This window comes from Chrysemys picta, chromosome 1 (genome assembly GCF_011386835.1).
Source record: "Chrysemys picta bellii isolate R12L10 chromosome 1, ASM1138683v2, whole genome shotgun sequence".
Lineage (NCBI taxonomy): Eukaryota > Metazoa > Chordata > Testudines > Emydidae > Chrysemys > Chrysemys picta.
This window is the reverse complement of record NC_088791.1, coordinates 321,292,555-321,314,946: the sequence shown is the minus strand read 5'-3', so window position 1 is coordinate 321,314,946 and position 22,392 is coordinate 321,292,555. Positions and strand designations below refer to the sequence as shown.

General features: G+C 42.5%; 1 protein-coding gene across 3 annotated transcripts in view; it reads left to right on the top strand.

Moving 5' to 3' along the window:
- Positions 1–22,392, top strand: part of DYNC2H1 (dynein cytoplasmic 2 heavy chain 1) — a 418,528-nt gene that overhangs the window by 219,935 nt on the left and 176,201 nt on the right. For all 3 annotated transcript variants that reach the window (XM_024099590.3, XM_024099589.3, XM_024099588.3), the window contains 4 exons: positions 1,465–1,515; positions 6,385–6,462; positions 7,188–7,319; positions 15,129–15,201. In XM_024099590.3, coding sequence (XP_023955358.2) covers positions 1,465–1,515; positions 6,385–6,462; positions 7,188–7,319; positions 15,129–15,201 — 334 coding nt within the window. The remainder of the gene's footprint in view (positions 1–1,464; positions 1,516–6,384; positions 6,463–7,187; positions 7,320–15,128; positions 15,202–22,392) is intronic.

Below are 22,392 nucleotides of genomic sequence, written 5' to 3'. Positions count from 1 at the left end.
TGATTCTTGCTGCATCTGGTTTATATGCATTTCTATATTATTACTTTATCATGTTTACATAAATATTTTACATATTTTTCAGTTTTGAGAGCAGGAGTCCTTTTTCATATTTTGTGCGGTAGCAGTATTTTTATAATGTATATGCCTTTTTATGTTTGATTGGTTAATAAATACTTTGCTTCTAATTTGCTAAGTCACTGGCTGTAAAGAATCTTGGGAGAGATGGAATGGCATCAATATTTAACTGGATGGATGGATCCATACAACACTCTGCTATGTTGTTGATGCTGTTGACTTTTGATTGTGTAATGTCACAGACAAAAGTCAAGTGGATGTGTGGATTGCCCTACTTCAAGTCGGAGAAATGCAATTTTCTTTAAATAAGAACAACCTCTATTATCGTTTTTATATATATTTTAAATTATAATAAATTAACCTCTGGCCATAGAATCATAGATATTAGTGATGTAAAATACTTATACTATTTAGTTATTTGGTCTACCCCTTTTCTCCTCTACCTGAAGGATTGTGCCCAGCAAAAAAAAAAATTAAAAAATTAACCGGCCTAGGCTACAGTGACCCAAAGTACTCATCTTGGATGACTATACTACTGTCTAATAGATCTCGTCGTCAAGAAGTTTTATCTACTTTTTGCTTTCTTAATTTAGTCAGAGTACTCTGTTATATCACAGTGTATGACAGTAAATAATCCCTCCCTTTCTTTGGTGATTACACCTTTCACATACTGCAAAATGGTAATAGGAAGCAGATCAGATCAGGGTCTATCTAGTCTAGTTCTGGCTGCTTCAGAGGAAAATGCAAGAACCCCAAAGGCAGGTAGTTGTGGCAAGATTTTCAAAGGTAATTAGGTTCCTAAAGATGTAGACAGGTGCCTAGTGGGATTTACAAAATTCCCTGAACAGGTTAGGCGCATAACTCCCATTGATTTAAACGCATCTTTAGGTGCCTAAATATCTTTGAAAATAGGTTCCTTATTGAAGAAACCACTCACAGGAAAACTTTCAGTTGGCTTATGTACTGAAGCATGATAACTCTTAGGAGGCTTTTTTGTTGTAGATGTTGTTTTTGTTTTTAAGTCCATGCTGTTGTAATTCTTGATGATCATATTATTCATAGATATATCTAATGCCTGTTTGAATTCTACTAAGTTCTTGGCTTTAATGTATATCATGCTCCCTACATCTATACTTTGCTTAGTCAAGGTATGTGTGTTTAGCTTCTTTTATCTTTTCTCATAAATCCATGCCTCCAACCCCTTATTTGGGATTTATGTCAGCAGGAGCTGGGTGACTCCTTAGACCCCTTTAAAAATCCATTCGTAATTGTTATTCCTATTCTCAGATCACCCTCTACTTTATCTGTAACTATTATATTGTGTGCTTTAAGATATCCCTATGCCTTGTCTAAGTTTTGTTTTTTTTGTTTTTGTTTTTTTCCCCATAGGAGTGGGATACTTTTACAGGTGTGATCATTGGAGACATGTTAAGAAAATCAGTAAGATTTTATTTATTTATTTATTCTGAAATGAGGAATGCATTGATAAAATCCTAAGATTATTCTCAAATGTATTGTATGTTTGTTATTTACTGTACCTATAGTATACATGTATAGTATGAACAGACTAGCTCTTTTATAGCAATAGAAATATTTAAAAATATGTGAACATAGTAAGTAATTTTTTTACTTTTGATAAAGTTGTATCATTTTTCCTTGTGTGACTGCAGTACTGTCCCCAAATGTAAATGTAACTATATTTAAATGCAGTAAATCCACCCTCTCTAAAATAGGGAATTCTAGATTCTGACCTCTCCCCAGCACAAAATATTTTGAACGCACCTCTTTTCTTAAAAGCATCAGAGGCAATCAGACATGTCCACATTGCTCTGAGACTTTGACAACCCTTCCTCCCGACCTTAGATTTTCTGTCTCTGACTGTGCAGCCAGAAAGGAAACTGAACACTCCAACCTTATCCATTACTACCCTTGGTTTGGGAGCGACATTTTACAGCAGAATAAGCAGTTGAGGAAGATATTTTTTGTGCGGAGAAGAGGAATTATGCTCTTGGTTTTATACCCCTCCCTCCCAGCATGTTGGAGCCAGCCAAAAGGAATAAATTAAGGGCCAAGTGGTACTACATCTCTGAGGAGGATACCCTCTTGGGAGCCACAGAAGGGAAACTCTGCCATTATTGCTCACAGTCTGCAGAACAGCCTTCCAAGGGGAGCAGTGGAGGAAAAAAAAACGAACTGGCTTCAAGACTGAGCTTGATAAGTTCATGGAGGGGATGGTATGAAGAGACTGCCTACAATGGCATGTAACCGATCTGTGACTGCTATCAGCAAATATCGCCAATGGCTGGTGATGGGACACTAGATGGGGGCAGGGGCTCTGAGTTACTACAGAGAATTCTTTCCCAGGTGTCTTGCTTCTGGGTCTTGTACCTCCTCAGGGTCTTACTGATTGCCATATTTCGTGTCAGGAAGGAATTTTGCCCAGGTCACATTAATAAGAGACCTTGGAGGTTAGGGGGCGGGGGCGTTCACCTTCCTCTGCAGCATGGGGCACAGGGTCATTTGCAGGTTTAAACTAGTGTATAGAGCAGATTCTCTGTAACTTGAAGTCTTTAAATCATGTTTTGAGGATTTCAGTAACTCAGCCAGGGGTTGTGGGTCTAAGTGGGTGGGCGAAGTTCTGTATCCTGCAATGTGCAGGAGGTCAGACTAGATGATCATGATCGTCTTTTCTGTCCTTAAAGTCTATGAGTCTAACCTTGCTCTGTGAGGGGAAGGGTTTTGGATGGTGAATGGATTTTTGAGGCCTCTGTGTAATCCTCACATCAGTTGAGATTGCTCCAGGGACACCTCTGCAAGGGCTGGTCAGTCAACTTCAGTCCTTGGATTCAGCAAACTGGGCTTACTCACCCATCCAGGACTCTTTAAGGGTAAGTCCAACCCTCCAGACCATTTGGTCCAATCCACCTCTAAAGGAACAATGGTTAAGGTCTTTCCCAGGTTTTTATGTGGATAATTGATTGACTTGTCAAGGAATTTAGTGTCTTTTTGGACTCTCCCTCTTCCCGAGGATTTTTCAGAGACGTTCCTGGGCCACTTCTCTGATTACATATTGGATGATGAAGATGGGGCTCAAGATTCTACCCCATGTAGGCTGTGGGGCAAAACAGAGCGTCGGATGATAAGAGACCAGTCCTTCAATGGAGCAATTACCTCCCAAGGACAGCCAAAAAAAAAAAAAAAAAACCCCAAAAGGAAAAAAAGGTCCCAAAGTATCCAGATCTTCACTTCTTTCCACAGACTCTAGCTCCTCCCCCAAAATTGAGGTGGACTGCCAGGTGTAATATAAAGGCAGAAGCTCTTTTGTTGTTACTCACAATGATGGACCAAGAGAAGGGTTTTTCTTTTTGCAGGGGTAAGATCTGGCATAGCATAGGGAAGCCCAGATCAGGGAATGCTTTCAGTCTCTCCTTCCAATCCAAGCTATCAGTATGACTGCAGCAGGGCTTCCTTCATCCATATTTACCTGCTGCTCTTTGGTCATTTAGCTTCAAACATTATTCGTGGACAAGACTGCACATGAGGGAATTTTGGGGATCTCTCTTAAAAACCTGGAACAATTCCAAAATTTGAGATTTAGAGGAAAATAAAGATAACATCCAGCCTATCAGTGGGTGGAAACAGGATGGTATGGTAGCATTCGTACTGCAAAATCTTGAATCCAAAACCCTGACCACAGATGCCAGTCTTCCAGGTTGGGGATTGCACATGGGACAACATCCTGGAACTTGGTCAATGTCAGAAGGACTCTAGAGTATCAACTTCCTAGAGATGGCCAGCATGGCTCATCGAACTTCCAGGAGCCCCTGAGAAAGGAGCACTTTCTTCTTCAATGAGACATCACGATGATCGTGGAATATATAAATCAGGAATAGGGCAGAAGAAGTGCAAATCTAAATGCCAAACAATAACTTTTTTTTCTTGAGCAGAAGGTCACCTAGCCTAATAATAACGATCAGTATAAAAAGGGCATATTGAAGACACAAGAGGACTAGGTAAGTTTTCAGCAAATAGTCCAAAAAAACTAAATATCTGGTTCTAAAAAGCTGATACCCAGGGAGGTAGGCCATCACTAAGCGTTCCTATTTGTGTTCAGTCAAAACACAAAAAAACCCTGTGATTTTCTTCACCCAAGATCACTGGAAATATACAGTTTCACTAACAGCTGAATTTGCTTGTCTATGCTTCCCCCCTTCTACTACTAGGACGAGTTTTACGGAAGATTTTAAAGAGGGGGGGGGGAGGGAATTGCAATTGTTATTGCCCTAAAGTCAGCCAAGAAGTCCATGGTACTTGGACCTAGTGAAGCTGTCATAAACTGTCTCCAGTCCATCTGCTATGTTATTGCTTTCTACTTCATCCTAATCCAGACTGAGAGACATATTGGCTATTTAATGATGGGTACTAAACAAGATAATCGATTCCTCCAAAATAATAGTGTTTCATAGCTTCATAGAAATTTTCTATCCCCTTGGCCTGTGCAAGAATTTGGACAGTGTTCTCCCATTAGTGTCAATATAGTCAAGCCCAAGAAAACAAGCATTATAGCTCTTCTGGAATTGTACAGAATGACCTACTGTGAGACATCCCACCATCATTGCTGATGATCCAACACTAAATAGCATATTGCACAAGGGCTCATTTAAATCTCTAGTAGATCATCCTGCAATAATAAATGTCCTTGTGCAGCATCTGTCCAAACCCAAAGTCCTGTCTTCCCTATCTGGGATCTGTCCAGAGGGCTAAAGTCTGTCAGAACCAGATATTTCAAACTAATGGCTTCTAATACCATGCTTCTTGGTTACAAGCACAACAGTCAGAAATGTCTCCAAAATGTATGCTGTTAAAACGCACTGGCCCATAAAGAGAAGATTCTTCCAACTTCAAAATCATCTGTCACAAGGATAAACTCTGTTCTCCATACATTACTAGGGATTATTTTTCCTTTGGTCTGCCCAAAGTGAAGCTCATCTTCATGTATGTAGAAAGAGACATTAAGATGGAATTTACTTAAACATCAAGTTTACATGGTTGCACAGAAACTAGTCCAAAAAGGGAGCAGAGTCCATTCAGCACATTCTGTGGTGCTATGGTGGGCAGAAAGAGTGTGAGTCACCACAGAGGAAATATCATCCATGATGTTCTGATCATCCATGAACACCTTTGTTGAGTACTACAGTCCCGACTTTCATTCCTCTGGAAAAAAAATCCTTTGGCAGCTAATTGCTCCAAATGGTGTTCTCTGATAGGCTGGATCTTTATCTAGATCACACTCGTGCAGCTTTAGAATCTCTTCCCCTTTAAGAGTCCTTTCCCTGTTTGGGAACTTTATTCCACCCTTTCTGGGTCCTCCTCCTGTTTAAGGGGCATTCTATAAGGTACCTTATAAAGGTCTGGTGGGCAGCAGAGTCTTGTCAGCTGTTTTCCACTTTGTCATTCTGTAGCAAGGGCCAGCTACTCCTGAGGGACAGCAGCTTTCTTCCTGGTTGCTGTGCCTTCCTGTGACAAGCATCTTCTTTTAAAGCTTGCTTCCTCCAGCTGGAGTAGGCTCTGCAGGTGTGCCTGTCTGGTAACAGTTGAGCACAGAGGAGCTTGTTAGCCTTCTCCTGACTGATATGGGGGGTCATATCATTACATGGTCATGTAATGGTGCCCCATTACATGGTCATCTATATGACATTTTAGAAATCTTGTTCCTGTATTTTACATGCTTTTTCATCCATATTATTATTATTATTATTATTTATTATTTATTTTATTTTATTATTTTTTGCTGCTTTGTATACATCAGATGTCCTAGGGAAAGGTCAGGATCCAGACTGGAACATTTCTAACCAGATTGTTTACTTTCTCAGTATGACATCTCCTGCAGTCAGCCCTAAATTGAGATAAATCCTGTGGGTTCTTCTACAGTGGCCTCCTAAGGATCCATGTGTGTCATCAATGTGTTTCAGTGAGGCAATAAAACATTATTGTAAAGTTTATTTTAATGTATTAATAAAGTATCTAGATTTCAGTATTTTAGAAGTACTCATCTGCTGCAAAGATGGATGGGGGAGGACTAAATCTAGTCAAGTCTGAGGTGCCTCTTGTATGTAATAACTTTATAAAATAGCAATAATAAACAAACATTGCTACACTATTCATAAATTTATTAATAGAACACCATTGAAAGGTTCCTGTAAAGGATGTTGCCAGTGTTTTCATATCTGTTTTCATTTTGAAACTTTAGTTATTAAACAACTTGTAGGTTTGAATTTTACAAATATATAGCTTATTTTGTTTTATAAGGATTCACAAAGAGGTATCCGTGACCAAATTCCATCTTGGATAGAACAGGAACGAACTTGGGCAGTAGCATCGCTGAAGGTATTGTCTATGTGATGATTTAAATTCAATTTGAAATAGTATTGATTTATTTGGAAGTATTAATATGCAGTTGAAAATAAACTAAATATTTTCCAACATGAATACAGTTTTAGTTATTTTAAACTGTATTCAAAATTAATTAAGAACTATTTATTACCTCTTCCAAAAAACAGTCTAATATGTACCCAGTTGAAAGCTATCATCTATGGTTATAAAAATAACCATTATGGGAAGTAGAAAAATTATTTAGCATTTTGACAAATTTCTAGAATGCAAGACCGTATTTTCATAAGTAGCCTAAAAATTCGTATCTACAATTTTACATGCATAAATTGGGTAGCTAGATTAAATTTCCATGCCCACATTTAGAGGCCAGTTTGAGGTCTCTAGTGGTCAAATTGGGTTGCTTCATAATAATTTGAAGTCCCAATGTTTTCTTAGGCTGTCGTAAGAGAAATCAGTCCATGTTCCCCTGCTGAAAGGGGTGAAATAAAAGTAACAATCTCTGAAGTACTGATCTAGGGCTACTCTCCTACTGCGTAAAGCTCACCAGCAAGAAGGGAAGGGCTGAGAGTTCATGAGGGAGAGAAATTAACTAGCTTCAGAGCACTAGAACTGTGATACTTCAGTGTTGGTTATTTTTCACTTCCTCCTTTCCGTAGGGACCAAAAGCAACTTGGGGGGAGAGGGGGAGAAATGTTAAATGTGCACTATTTGCTTTGTAGATCTCTCTCCCAGCTCTATATCAGACACTCTGCTTTGAAGATGCAGATATGTGGCGTACATTCTCTCAGAGCTCTACGTGTGAACAAGATTTTCCATCCATTATTGCAAAGAATATTACCCTATTTCAGCAGGTAATACTTTAATACTGAATTATTTTGAAAATACTTCTACTCTCTGTGTTGAAACTCAATTTTACTTCATGATTAAGACATTAGGCTCCTATCGTAGTTTAAGAATAATCATTGACTTAAATTATGTTGTCTTCAATGGGGGCACGATTAGTTTAGCTAATTAAAATGTATTAATTTATTTTTAATGTCCATTACCATTTTACCAGGGTCTTTAATGTATGTGTTGGTGGGTTGGTACTCAAACTGAGTATCTGCTTTAGGATAGGAGATTGTTCACTAAAATGTACAAGTTTCATTTTCCAGACAGGTGATACGCTCCTTTCCTTGTCACTGGTGCCTTACTGCAGTATTTCTCAGCCTGTCAAGCTGGATATCATTAAATTACCCCAACATTAAACATGAACCCCCCTACATTCATGCAACTTTAAGATTGCAAGTTAAGCACTGAAAGGTCAGGAAATGCAACAGTTAAGGTTGAACATGCAACATGAACTCTGCACTTTTTTGCACAAACATCTTTATTTATCCCTCATATTAGGGAGGCAATTCGATCCAGAGAATAGGAGCATGGAATTCACGGTCAAGAGAATTGGGTTTTAGTCCCAACTCCGTCATTGACTCACAATGTCATCTGTCTCTTAACTGTCTCCCCCTCAAGTTTTCCTCTTTGTAAAATGGAGCTGATGATACTTTTTCACCTGCAAAAGTTCTTTGAAGTATGATAAGAAAAATCCCTGTAAGTGCTAAATATTATAATGCTGCTGTCATTATTAGTTTTCAGATGATAAAATAGGATTATATATAACTTTTTCTACAACCTTATATAGAGATTTTTTTATGTATCTACAATAACATACGATCATATTATAATGTACGCACAGAAGAGACAGAGTTAACGTTGCATTAATTTTTACTTTGATTTTTGCTTTTCTAGACTTTTAAATTTTTAATATTTTATTTTAATATTGTATTGAAATAGGAGGTTTTTTGGGTGGGAAGTTGCATTTAATTTCCAAAGATTTTTAAAGGGTGAGGGGAGAGGTAATTATTCACTTCTAGAAATACAATAACAGATATAATCTAGCAAAAGTCAGATGATGCCTATCAACATCATTAATAAAGTGTGCACTTCTAGATTTACCAGGTAGCAGCTGAACAAAGGTTTGCTAAAGTGTTGGTTAGCAGTGTAAATTATTTATTTTCATACCTTCCAATGGGTCTATTCTGGTAGATGCACAGGTATATGATAAATGCCTCCTGCCCTATAGAAGGTCCTCTCGCTCCCTTTCATTATCTCTCTCCACCCCCACTGCATTGTGTTTTTGAAATATTTTTTGTAGCTTAGGTCTGAAGGTTTAATGTTTTAAAATTGCCAAGCTCAATGCTGTGAGATACTGAGCACTGCTAGTGAGGTTCTGAACACATACTAAGGGTGACAAGTACCCAAAGTAAGCTTTCTGGTAGATGGTGTTGGGGTGGACTTGTAGAGGGATAAGGAGTCAGATTGTTATGTGTGATCCCAGCATGAAAATAAGGGGCTTAGCAACCATTTTAGCCTAAAGAAAGGTACACCACTTCCCAATCTATGATAACTCCTTAGGCAAAGTTAGCCACTATGGAGATCACAGTCAGCTGTAACCCTCTGCAAAGAACCATACAGGACACATTCCACATCTCAGCAGTTGCTGATTCCCCAAATATACCAAACTTACTTGGCTGCCTATTGGGCCCCATGTTATTTGTATTGTGGTAGTGTCTGTAGGTGGAAGCTCAAATAGGTATTGAGGTCACATTGTGGTAAATGTTATACAGACATATAGAAGGACATGGCCCTTGCCCTGGGGAGCTTGTCAGTACACTAATGTGCAAAGTATGTTGAGAATATTTTCAAGAGCCAAGGCCATCCCTCCCATCCAGACCGGGGTACAGAAGTCTGCACATAGGGAATCTTGTGTGGCTTAGAAATATACAGGCTGCATATAACACAAATGAAAATAGAAAACTTGATTACAGTGGATTTTCTACTTTCAGTTCCTCTAAGTTGTCCTGCCACCAGATGTTGCTATGCGCAGTAAACAACAGAAACTGGATTAGCAGGAATGACAAAGGCCTCTCACTTCTCAAAACCCTGGTCGGGTACTTCTGACAAATTAAACATCCTGCAATTACTGCCAGAGCACATAAATCACACAGCCTTCCCTAGGTATCTCAATAAATTCATCTTTAAAAAAACAGCCAAGTATCTAGCACAAAAAAAAGAAAAAGAGAGAAAATAAGGGGACTTTTTTAACAACAATCACAGAAATTAGGAATAAACTATAAACAAACCATTTTACAAAAGCTCTTATCTGAATAACATGCTTCATTCTATAATATGCAGAACAATAGTTCATATGTCCCCGATGTGTCTTCATCACAGTTTCTAGAGAATTAAAAAAAAAACTAAAGGAAAAAAAACAACCCATCAAACACCAGTATGATGAGCGTAAAGGGTGTCTTTGTCTTTTAGAACGTAATGAAAATGTATCCCAACAGTGATGGGAGGAAACACTTGCACAGAATTATTTAAGTCCCACTCAGAGGTTAGCTTCTTGCATGATGTACCCTTTAAGAAGTAGTGTACCCTTCTTAGGGTATGTCTACACTGCAGTTAGATACCTGCAGCTGGCCTGTGCCAGCTCACTCAGGCTGACGGGGCTCGGGCTAAGGGGATGTTTAATGGTGGTGTACATATTCGGCCTCGGGCTACAGCCTGAGCTCTGAGACCCTCCCACCTCAGTGAAATAGCCCTTTAGCTTGAACCCCATGAGCCTGGGAAAGCTGGCACAGGCCAGCTGCAGGTGTTTAATTGCAGTGTAGATATATCCTTAGAGCAGAGGTTCCCAAACTTTTCTTATTGTGTACCCCCTTCCAGATCTACCAGCTGCCTGCTTACCCCCTTCCAGATTTACCAGTTGCCTGTGTACCCCTACTCTTCTCATCGCTGGTACTTCGTGTGTTCTTCTTAATACTGCCAGTCTTTAGCCATCTGTCTATATTTCACTGTTATGTACAAATATAGTTATAGTGCGACATATACAACTGGGGGTGAAAAAAAACACCTGACTAAGTTCTGAGCTCAGCTAAACTGGACAGTTGCTGGGCAACTGAACCTGCGCAGTACGGTGACTGGAGTTGAGGTCTCTGTACGTCAGCGTCTCTGTGTATCTGTGTTTTCATTAATACATTACTACATCTTGAAGGAAATTAACTACCATAGTTTATATAACAAATTCCCAGAGTTTTAAAGTGTTGTCTGAACAGCCTATTATGAAAATGCAATAAATGAAATAATAAATAAAATCCACCATTGCACAATTGCTCCCAGGTACCCCCCCCCCTGAGATATCTCATGTACCCCACATACCACAGTTTGGGAATCCTTGGGGTACATGCAACAGTGAGGTCTGGCCCTTTCAAGGCCAGGGGCTCTAATGACCAGCTGTCCCTGTTCTGGAGGGAATCAGCTGACTCAGCTAAACTGCACCCACTGGTTGGGCCTGATTCCTAGCTGGAAGATATAAATGAGGGCCCCAACTCCACTGGAGGGAGGGAGGTGGGGGGAGGGGGTGTGAGAGGAGACAGAGACAAGGAGAAGGCTGCAAGGAGGTCCCAAGGGCCTCCCTAGGCTGGTGTGGTCCAGACGATTTAGTTACCAAAGTCCAGAGGGCTCCACCCTCTCAGCCAAGAACAAAGCTATTGCTTTTGTTGTTGTTCTGCATTTCCTTTCCTTTTGTTTTGTGTTGGAGAATAAACAGAGCCCTGAGGAAAGGGACTATAAACTGAACTGGGCATGGCTGACTGTATGTCCCAGAGCCACCAATGTACAGAACTTTAAAGCATACATTATGTAGGAAGCTACCTGTGAACGATCCTATGAAGATAGTTAGTAGGGAAGGCTCAGGTCCTCAAAGGTATTTAGGCTTCTAACTTCCATTGATTTCATTGGAAGTTAGGAACCTAAAATACCTTTGTCGGTGTGGGCTGAATTGATATGTATCACAGCCTAACTGTGAGAGACGAGGGGAGTGGGTGAATCAACTATATGTGCTGTATAGGGGTGGTTTTGGGGTTTGTTGGTAATAAAAACATTTGTGTAATTTAGAGGTTTAGTTGGAGTAGCTCAGGATAAAGTAGCTCAGGATAAAGAGATTACAGGTGCTATTTATATTAAACCAATCAGAGATGCTTTCAGAACAGGCACATTAGTATAACACTTACAAAGTCAGTGCTGACTATCATACATAGCTTTATATCTGTTGAAAATTTACCCAACAGATTAGGTGTGCTCCACTAAGTTTCAGCTGCAGGAAATGATAATATAAAGTAATGATATTAGTGTGTTTTTCATGACAAACACATAGTTCTTCAAGTAATGTCCCTATGGATGCTCCAATTCAGGAGTCCCTGTATCCATTTCAGGTGCGCATGCACCCCATGCATTTGATTGGAGATTTTTTATAGTAGTGCTCATTTGGCCTGCACCCTACACCTCCTCATGCCCTGTGCCAAGGATATATATGGTTATGTGGGCGACCTGTCCTCAGTTCCTTCTCAACTGCCTTGGCTTGAGACAGAGTATCTACTATGTCCATTTAACTGTTAAGTTGCCTTCTAGTCTAGTTTAGTTGTTTATTAGTGTGTAGTTTAGTTCAGTATAGTCTTTTGATGCTTTTCTTTTATTTGGAGGATATTTATTTTATTTTTCCCCTTTTTCCTAACTTCCCTCCAGAGGGTGGTGTTTTTCTCTCTTGCAGGGGTATTCCTGCATCACTGGATTCAAGCATTGCCTTACTTGCTAGGATGCTATAACGGTCAGCTGTATTAGCTGTCTGGGACACACACTTTTGAGGGTCGGCTGTGTGCTCCAGGCTGACAGTACTAGTTACTAGGGGTAGAGAGTCCAAAGGCCGCCTTGCTCAGTGGCTATGATTCAGGGTAGTGCTGAGACTGGGAGGGTGGTATGGGAACCTGGGCTCACCCTACTCCACCGGGTTCCAGTCCAGGGTCCTATGAAACAGTGGCCCTCACACAGGGCTCAGGGCCTGATACACCTAATCACGCTCCCTGGGTCATTTCCTACCCTTGTTTCAGTTCCTCCAGAGTCATAGAGTTGGATTTGGGGTGCCTGTTGCATTCCCCTCTGATCTGTCTCTTGAGTCTCTTCTGCTGGCCCCAGCTCCCACAGTAATTGGACTTTCTTGGCTTGGCTATGAGGCTCTGTCCTGGCAGTGTGGAGCTTTGGTTGCTTTCCGGCAGGAAGCTGCCTCACGTGATTGCTCTTCTCCACAGTTGACCCAGACTGAACTGAGTCGCCCCCTTTAAAATGCTGCCTCAGGTTGGAGCATGCCCAGCAGAGGTGGAAGGGTGTGGTTTCTTGGGCCTAGAGCAGGTGTTTAATCAGTGCAGGATTGGTAAGCTCCCTCAAACACACACAAACATTCCTCAAAAAATTAATTTTTGTGCAGCCCTCAAGAACAGGGCCAGGAAAAATCAAGAGATCAGACTGAAACTCCTCATCATGGAGTGTTCTCTTTAACTTGCCTTTGATCCAGGCCAGGGGACTTCCCCTATACATCAGCCTCCAAGTGAGTTAATGTCCTGTCCACCTTAGAATCATAGAAGATTAGGGTTGGAAGAGACCTCAGGAGGTCATCTAGTCCAACCCCATCCTCAAAACAGGACCAATCCCAACTAAATCATCCCAGCCAGGACTTTGTCAAGCCGGGCCTTAAAAACCTCTAAGGATGGAGATTCCATCACCTCCTAGGTAACCCGATCCAGTGTTTCACCACCCCCCTAGTGAAATAGTTTTTCCTAATATTCAACCTAGACCTCCCGCAGTGCAACTTGAGACCATTGCTCCTTGTTCTGTCATATGCTACCATTGAGAACAGCCGAACTCCATCCTCTTTGAAACCCCCCTTCAGGTAGTTGAAGGCTGCTATCAAATCCCCACTCACTCTTCTCTTCTGCAGACTAAATAAGCCCAGTTTCCTCAGCCTCTCCTCATAAGTTATGTGCCCCAGCCCCCTAATCATTTTTGTTGCTCTCCACTGGACTCTCTCCTATTTGTCCACATCATTTCTGTAGTGGTGGGCCCAAAACTGGATGCAGTACTCCAGATGTGGCCTCACCAGTGCTAAATAGAGGGGAATAATCACTTCTCATCCACTGTAATCCCCAGGTCCTTTTCTACAGAACTGCCGCTTAGCCAGTCAGTTCCCTGCCTGTAGCAGTGCATGGGATTCTTCCGTCCTAAGTGCAGGATTCTGCACTTGTCCTTGTTGAACCTCATCTGATTTATTTTGGCCCAAGCCTCCAATTTGTCTAGGTCACTCTGGACCCTATCCCTACCCTCTAGCATATCTACCTCTCCCCCCAGTTTAGTGTCATCTGTGAACTTGCTGAGGGTTCAATCTATCCCATCATTCAGATCATTAATGAAGATGTTGAACAAAACCAGCCCCAGGACCGACCACTGGGGCACTCCGCTTGATACCGGCTGCCAACTAGATCATTGAGCTGTTGATCATTATCCGTTGAGCCCGACGATCTAGCCAGCTTTCTATCCACCTTATAGTCCATTCATCCAATCCATAATTCTTTAACTTGTTGTCAAGAATACTGTGGGAGACCATATCAAAAGCTTTGCTAAAGTCAAGGTATATCACGTCCACTGCTTTCCCCATATCCACAGAGTCAGTTGTCTCATCATAGAAGGCAATCAGGTTGGTCAGGTATGACTTGCCCTTCGTGAATCCATGTTGACTGTTCCTGATCACCTTCCTCTCCTCCAAGTGCTTCAGAATGGATTTAGCATGTTTCGTTCATTCTCCAGAGTTGCAGTGCTTCTTTGTGACTCAGGATGCGTCCTCTTTGTGGCTTGGCCCTCTAGCCAGCTCACTATAGTTTTCCCCTTCCGCAAAAGTCTCATTGAACTGACTGTTTGGGTATGATTCCCAGTCCTCCAACTCAAGACTATGCCACTTATCCAGTGGCAGGTAGGGACCCTGGGCCTGCCCTCTACTTCGGATTCCAGCCTAGGAACCCTCAAATCAACGACCAAGGTATGCACTGTCCCAAGCCTTGCTGTCATTTCCCTGGATGTTTTCCTACTATGTCTTTATCTGGCTTTTGCTCCACCACCCCACTGGGTAAACCCTTCATTCAGGGCTAGGATTCTAGGGCTTCTAGTGGCTCCCTGGATTTCCTCCTTTCCCTCTCTAAGCCCAGAGTGACTGAAGGCTTCCACACTGCAGCCCCTTTTGTCCTTGCTTCTTGGCCTTATACTAGCCCCACCTGCATATGCCCAGCTGGGCTCCATTCTCAATGAAAGCTTGCGTATCAACCCTAATTCTCCCTCAGATGTGTCCTCACAGGTTACTTACCCCTTCCTGAGCCTGTTAAGCCTCTCTGGGCTAGTGTAGGGGGTGAATATCCCATCACAAGGGAGAATTTAAGTGGTCCATAGTGCTTCTGTGGCTGTCTACATAGGGATGAATTGCACCCAAAAGGAACAGTTATGTTAGCTGTTTATATTTGAATTGGAATAGTTTTACTAGATCATTTATAATTATATACCAAAGTTGACAAACCCATTCTAGAAAAAAGCATTTACAATTCAGATCTTTTAAGAAGAATCTTCCTTCTCCCACCAAAGGATTTTATTTTATTGTATTATTGTAAGCTTACTGTTCAGGTTTAGAATTGTTACTAGTACTGCTCTTCTAATATACTTGACTCTTACTGAATATACTTTATCTTAAGGTCCTTGTGGTCCAGGCTGTCAGACCAGACAGACTTCAGAGTTCAATGGCCCTTTTTGCATGTAAAGCCCTAGGTAAGTTTGATGGGTTTTGTAGCATGTCTTTTTTTTCTGCAGTATAAAATATGTGCTCTTCTTATTTTACAGTTATAATCTATGTCTTAAATCTTAGAATTTAAGAGCACAATAGGATTTGGGTTTGCTTACTTCTTTCTAGTATATAGGTTTTTTTTTTTAAATACAAAAGGCTAATTACTTTTTTGTTTATACTGTATTTTTAAAACACTAGCTACAAATCTAATTACTCAATTTATTTATTCTGCTCTTCTTTTACTATTACTGTACTTCTACAGGTTCTGTGGAGGGGAAGGGAGCTGATTTTGTGTCAGTTTCATTCTGCAGTATTTTCCTGTAGTTTTAATTTTCCAAAACTGCCAGACGTAGCTAGGACAACCTAACCAGGCCTCAGTTATGTCTGAATCTGAGACGTGTCATAGTCATGTTTTGTGACATATGAAACTCATCAAATTCATAGCCTTGCAACACTGCTCACTCAAGACTTGCTTTAGGAGTCTGACAACCAGCCAAGGTATATACACAGAAGAGGAATTATTATTGAGGCTGCCATGCTAGGCACTATATATTTCTGAAAGTCACTGCAGCGGGGCAATTGCCCTGCTCCTGAAAAGGGTAGGCTGATTGGGTGTGGCTGCAGCTGTGACCGCTTCGCCTATCAGGCCACAGCTGGCTCTGATAAAAGGGCTGAGGGTGGAGCTGGGTCAGTCTCTCTCTCTCTCTAGAGGGAGAGAGAGGAGGACCTAGCTGCCTGAGGGAGCAAGGGTATCTGAGGTGGAGCAGTGCTGGGGAAGGGCAAAGGAGCTAGGGAGCTCCAGCCTGGCAACTCCCCAGGCTGAGGACTTGGTTAAGGCCTAAGAAGGTACTGGGGCTGCAGAGGGGCAGCCTGGGGCTAGGCAGAGGCAGCTGGTCTGATCCACTCGCCAATGATGAGTAGCCTTTACAGACTGCAGTTTGTCCCAGTGAGAGGGGGCTAGATGACGATTGGCAGTAGCCACTGAGGCAAGGTGGGGGTAGAGGGTTGGGGGTTCCCCTGGGAGGGGAGACCCGGAGTAGGGGGGTACTGCGGAGGGCAGAACCCCGAGGTAAAGGGCACCAGGGTCCAGGAGGGACATGGGGGCCCTAAGGCAGGCGAGACACTGGCCAGCAGAGAGACAGACACTTGGGCTGGACAAGAACTAATTCATAGACGACCAGCAGGAAGGGCCACACCGGTGAGTCTTTGCTCTGCTACAGTCACTCTTTGCCCTAGTAAGCTTAAGGTAGGGTTACCATATTTTGTGCTTCCAAATGGAGGACACTCCACGGGGCCCCGGCCCAGCCCCGCCCATACCCCCGCCCCAACTCCGCCCCCTCCCCAAAGTCTCTGCCCCCTCCCCTGCTTCCCGCGAACATTTAATTCGCGGGAAGCCTGAAGCAGGTAAAGGGGGGTGTGGGGGGAGGAGGTGCGGCCCAGGCTGGCCCCCCCGGCGGCTCCAGCCTGGGTCAGCTTGGGTGCTGGCCCCGGCCGACCACCCCCGGCCCGCCCAGCGCACCCCCCCCCCCCCCCCCCCCCGGCTCCCGGCCCCGCGGCCCAGCGCACACCCTTCCCCCCCGGCTCCCCAGCGCACCCCCCGGTGGCCCGGCTCCCGGCTCCGCGGGCCCGGCCTGGCACTGCGCCCCTGGACCCCAGCCCGGCCCGGCTCCCGGCCCGGCACCATGCCCCCGGCCCCGCGACCCCGGCCCGGCCCCGCACCGGCCCCGGCCAAAGAGGCCCCGGCCGAGCCCTCCCTCCTGATTTTCCCGGACATGCCCGGCTTTTGGGGATTTCCCCCCGGACGGGGATTTGAGCCCCCAAAAGCCGGACATGTCCGGGAAAATCCGGACGTATGGTAACCCTAGCTTAAGGGAAAAGATCCATCATTGTGTTCTACATCACATATTGCGAGTGGTAACAGTAGTAGGAACACAAAATTGCATATAATCTTTAGTGTACAATTTGGAGTCTTCAAAGCTTTCATTAACGAGAAAAGAGGATGAACTACTAATGAATCTCTAACAATCTATTTACTTCCTTAGCCATTATCACTAGGGAGTTTACCTGGGTATCACAGTACTAACAGAGAAGGAATTTGAAGGAACACAAGGGCAATGGTGATGCAAACCTGTTTGTGCAGGTTCCACACATAAAAGGCAGCATGGAAAAAACTGTTTGTGAGAGAAGTAGACAAGCAGATGAAAAAGGCTGCTGTTATTGGTAGGGGAAAGAGAACAGGTTACATCATGGTGGGATAAAAGATTGGATAAATAGCTGGGAGGGGCTAAATTGTGAAAGATTTAAAAATAAGGACTAAAGTTTGTGTCTGATGTGAAGGTAAAAGGGAGCTGGTAAAGGGACTCAAAGGCAGAGGTGTGACATGACTGAAATAATGCTGCAATATTTTTGTAGATCGGCATTTTGCATGGATTGGTAGTCAGCAGTTTGGAATGTCAGTCCAGTAGCTGTTGAGCCATATCTAAAAAATACAGCAATGCCCTTCACTGTTTTCTGAGTTTCTGTGAAAGGCCTAGCTATTGCCTATTAATATATGTCAACAACAGCTTGTTTCAACCTGTAACATTTTAGATTATGAAGAACAAGTTGGCATAGTTAGTATACTGCAAAGGTCCCATATTTTGTCAAAAATTAACATTCTTCTTCTCTGTGTGTATAATGTCTCGTCCACTGCACAGTTATGTCTCAGTTCTTTATGCCAGCCCTAGATTTGAGGGAACATGTTCTTGTATTTTGAGTTTGGTAAAACTCATCATTGAGGCTTTCACCAGTATTTTAACAATTTTCATTTTGTTTATTGACCTAGAACTTGAATTTGCTTAGAGTTGGTGGGCCACATTTTGACTAAAAGGTGCAATAGTGATGTCTGAAAAAATGTTTTAATGATCTTGTAAGTCTATTTGCAGGTACAAATGCTGTTTTTGTTTGTTTGTTCACTCTTATGAGCATTTGGCCTTATATGCTTTAGCTTGCTAAACAGTTTAGACTAGACATTGGCTTGCATAAGAGTTGAAAACCCTTAATTCCTTGCTCATATGTCATATTCTTTTGAAAAAGTTATAATTATCATTCTTCTTTAGCATTTTTCATGTCAAAATTTGAAATATCAGCTTATTATTCATACTTATTCTTACACATAAGAAGTAAATCTCCAGTTTAGAGATTGACTGACTGGGTTAAGCATGCCCACAAAGGTCACAGAAACAGCTAATAAGCCAAAGACCTTCCAGGCACTTCTCATATAAGCTTGGAAACTCAGATGCAGCCTACATCTGCCACTTCTTTGCCATTGTGAACAACTATTCACATTAGCTGTGCTATGAGCATGGGAATTTAGGCCTCTGACCCATGTTTGTTGTTTTTTTTATGGTGGCATTATTGTTTTTCTTTGTCTTGCTTCCTCTCTGTGGAGATTAGTCATTCAGTTGAATCCTGATCCAAGAAAGCAAACAATGCCAGTATCTTTAATTGGGGGGCACTAGCCTCCTTGTCAGAGGTCACTACTGGCCAAGTAATGTCCATCATGACAGTGAATAGACAGGCTGAAGCCAGCTCCCCAATGAAAGTATCTATGTATGTTGGCAGAAGTGCCCAGTGTGGTTCTTGGCATGAGTGAGGCAATGTCCACCAGAGACCAGGACAAAAATCAGACCGCAACTTTGACCCAATCTTATCCATCCTGAGCCTGAGAACTGCTGTAAAATTGAATCTGCTGCCTCCACCCTAGTAATTTGGCTGTGTAATTCTTCATGCTGACAAACCAGGGCTCTTCAGGGATGTCTCATCGTGCAGTGGATGGGCATTCTGATGCTGAAATTCCATCTGCATTTAAGTAAGAACATAAGAACGGCCATACTGGGTCAGACCAAAGGTCCATCAAGCCTAGTATCCTGTCCTCTGACAGTGGCCAATGGCAGGTGCCCCAAAGGGCATGAACCGACAGGTTATCATCAAGTGATCCATACCCTGTCACCCAATCCCATCTTCTGGCAAACTAGGGACTAGAGGCTAGGGACACCATTTCTGTCCATCGTGGCTAATAGACATTGATGGACCTATCTTCCATGAATCTATCTATAGTATTAGCCTTCACAACACCTTCTGGCAAGGAGTTCCAGAGGTTGACAGTGCATTGCGTGAAAAAATACTTTCTTGTGTTTGTTTTAAACCTGCTACCTTTTAATTTCATTTGGTGGCCTCTTGCTCTTGGATTATGAGAAGGAGTAATTAGCACTTCCTTATTTACTTTCTCTATACCACTCATGATTTTAAAGACCTCTATCATATCCTCCCTTAGTCACCTCTTTTCCAAACTGAAAAGTCCCAGTCTTATTAATCTCTCATACAGAAGCTGTTCTATACCCCTAATCATTTTTGTTGCTCCTTTCTCAACCATTTCCAATTCCAATATATCTTTTTTGAGATGGGGCGACCACATCTGCATGCATTATTCAGGGTGTTGGCATACCATGGATTTATATAGAGGTGATATATTTTCTGTCTTATTATCTATCCCTTTCTTGATGATTCCCAACATTCTGTTCACTTTTTTGACTGCCGCTGCACATTGAGTGGATGATTTCAGAGAACTATCCACAATGACTCCAAGATCTCTTTCTTGAGTGTTAACAGCTAATTTAGACCCCATCATTGTATAGGTATAGTTAGGATTATGTTTTCCAATGTGCACTACTTTGCATTTATCAACATTAAATTTCATCTGCAATTTTGTTGCCCAGTCACCCAGTTTTGTGAGATCCTTTTGTCCCTCTTCCCAGTGTGCCTGGGACTTAACTATTGTGAGTTGTTTTGTATCATCTGCAAATTTTGCCACCTCACTGTTTACCCCTTTTTCCGATCGTTTATGAATATGTTAAATAGGACTGGGCCCAGTACAGATCCCTGGGGGACACCACTATTTACCTCTCTCCATTCTGAAAACTGACCATTTATTCCTACCCTTTGGGTACGTCTATATTTCCCTCCGGGTTCAGCGGTAAGCAATCGATCTTCTGGGATCGATTTATCGTGTCTTGTCTAGACGCGATAAATCGATCCCGGAAGTGCTCGCTGTCGACACCGGTACTCCTGCTCCCCGAGAGGAGTACGCGGAGTCGACGGGGTAGCTTGCCTGCCACGAGTGGACCCGTGGTAAGTACCTTGTAGTTTGAACTAAGATACTTCATCTTCAGCTACGTTATTCACGTAGCTGAAGTTGCGTATCTTAGTTCGAACTGGGGGGCTAGTGTGGACCAGCCCTTTGTTTCCTATCTTTTAACTAGTTATCAGTCCATGAGAGAACCTTCCCTCTTATCCCATGACTGCTTATTTTGCTTAAGAGCCTTTGGTGAGGGACCTTGTCAAAGGCTTTCTGAAAATCTAAATACACTGTATCCACTGGATGTCCTTTGTCTGCATGATCGTTGACCCCCTCAAGGAATTCTAGTAGATTGGTGAGGCATGATTTCCTTTTACAAAAAACATGTTGACTATTTCCCAACAAATTATGTTCATCTATGTGTCTGACAATTTTGTTCTTTACGATAGTTTCAACCAATTTGCCCGGTACTGAAATAATAGAATCATAGACTTTAAGGTCAGAAGGGACCATTATGATCGTCTAGTCTGACCTCCTGCACAACGCAGGCCACAGAATCTCACCCACCCACTCCTGTAACAAACCCCTAATCTATGTCTGAGCTATTGAAGTCCTCAAATCATGGTTTAAAGACTTCAAGGTGCAGAGAATCCTCCAGCAAGTGACCCGTGCCCCACACTGCAGAGGAAGGCTAAAAACCCCCAGGGCCTCTGCCAATCTGCCCTGGAGGAACATTCCTTCCCAACCCCAAATATGGTGATCAGCTAAACCCTGAGCATGTGGGCAAGACTCACCAGCCAGATACCCAGGAAAGAATTCTCTGTAGTAACTCAGATCCCACCCCATCTAACATCCCATCGCAGGCCATTGGGCATATTTACTGCTAATAGTCAAAGATCAATTAATTGCCAAAAATTAGGCTATCCCATCATACCATCCTCTGCATAAACTTATCAAGTTTAGTCTTGAAGACAGATATGTCTTTTGCCTCCACTGCTCTCCTTGGAAGGCTGTTCCAGAACTTCACTCCTCTGATGGTTAGAAACCTTCATCTAATTTTAAGTCTAAACTTCCTTATGGCAAGTTTATATCCATTTTTTCTTCCACATTGGTACTTAGCTTAAATAATTCCTCTCCCTCCCTGGTATTTATCCCTCTGATATATTTATAGAGAGCAATCATATCTCCCCTCAGCCTTCTTTTGGTTAGGCTAAACAAGCCGAGCTCTTTGAGTCTCCTTTCATAAGACAGGTTTTCCATTCCTCAGATCATCCTAGTAGCTCTTCTCTGTACCTGTTCCAGTTTGAATTCATCCTTCTTAAACATGGGAGACCAGAACTGCACACAGTATTCCAGATGAGGTCAAATGAGGCTTACTGGCCTGTAGTTGCCAGAATCACCTCTGGAGCCCTTTTTAAAAATTGGCGTCACATTAGCAATTCTCCAGTCATTTGGTACAGAAGTTGATTTAAATGATAGTTTACAGATGACAGTTAGAAGTCCTGCAATTTCACATTTGAGTTCCTTCAGAACTTTTGGGTGAATACCATCAAGTCCTGGAGACTTATTACTCTTTAGTGTATCAGTTTGTTCCAAAACCTCCTCTAATGACACCTCAATTTGGGACAGTTCCTCAGATCTGTCACCCAAAAAGAATGACTCAGGTTTGGGAATCTCCCTCATATCCTCAACAGTGAAGACCGATGCAAAGAATTCATTTAGTTTCTCCACAATGACCTTATCGTCTTTGAGTGTTCCTTTAGCATCTCTATCATCCAGTGGCCCCACTGGTTGTTTAGCAGGCTTGTTGACTGAAGTGAATGAAGTAAAAGCAGAACTTCTTCTTTGGATAGTATCCCTATAAGGGTGTTCCACTGTGTATGTATCACTGTGCTGCTGATCGGTAGCAGTCCATCCTGCCCATGCATGCGCTGCTCCCCTCCTGCCAAGAGGCTACCCAAGCGTGCAGGGCAATCTCTCCTCAATCCCTTGTAACCGACCCCTGGCTAGAGACCCAGCTAGAGCTATCCATTCATGGATCGTTAACTCCCTTTAGAAT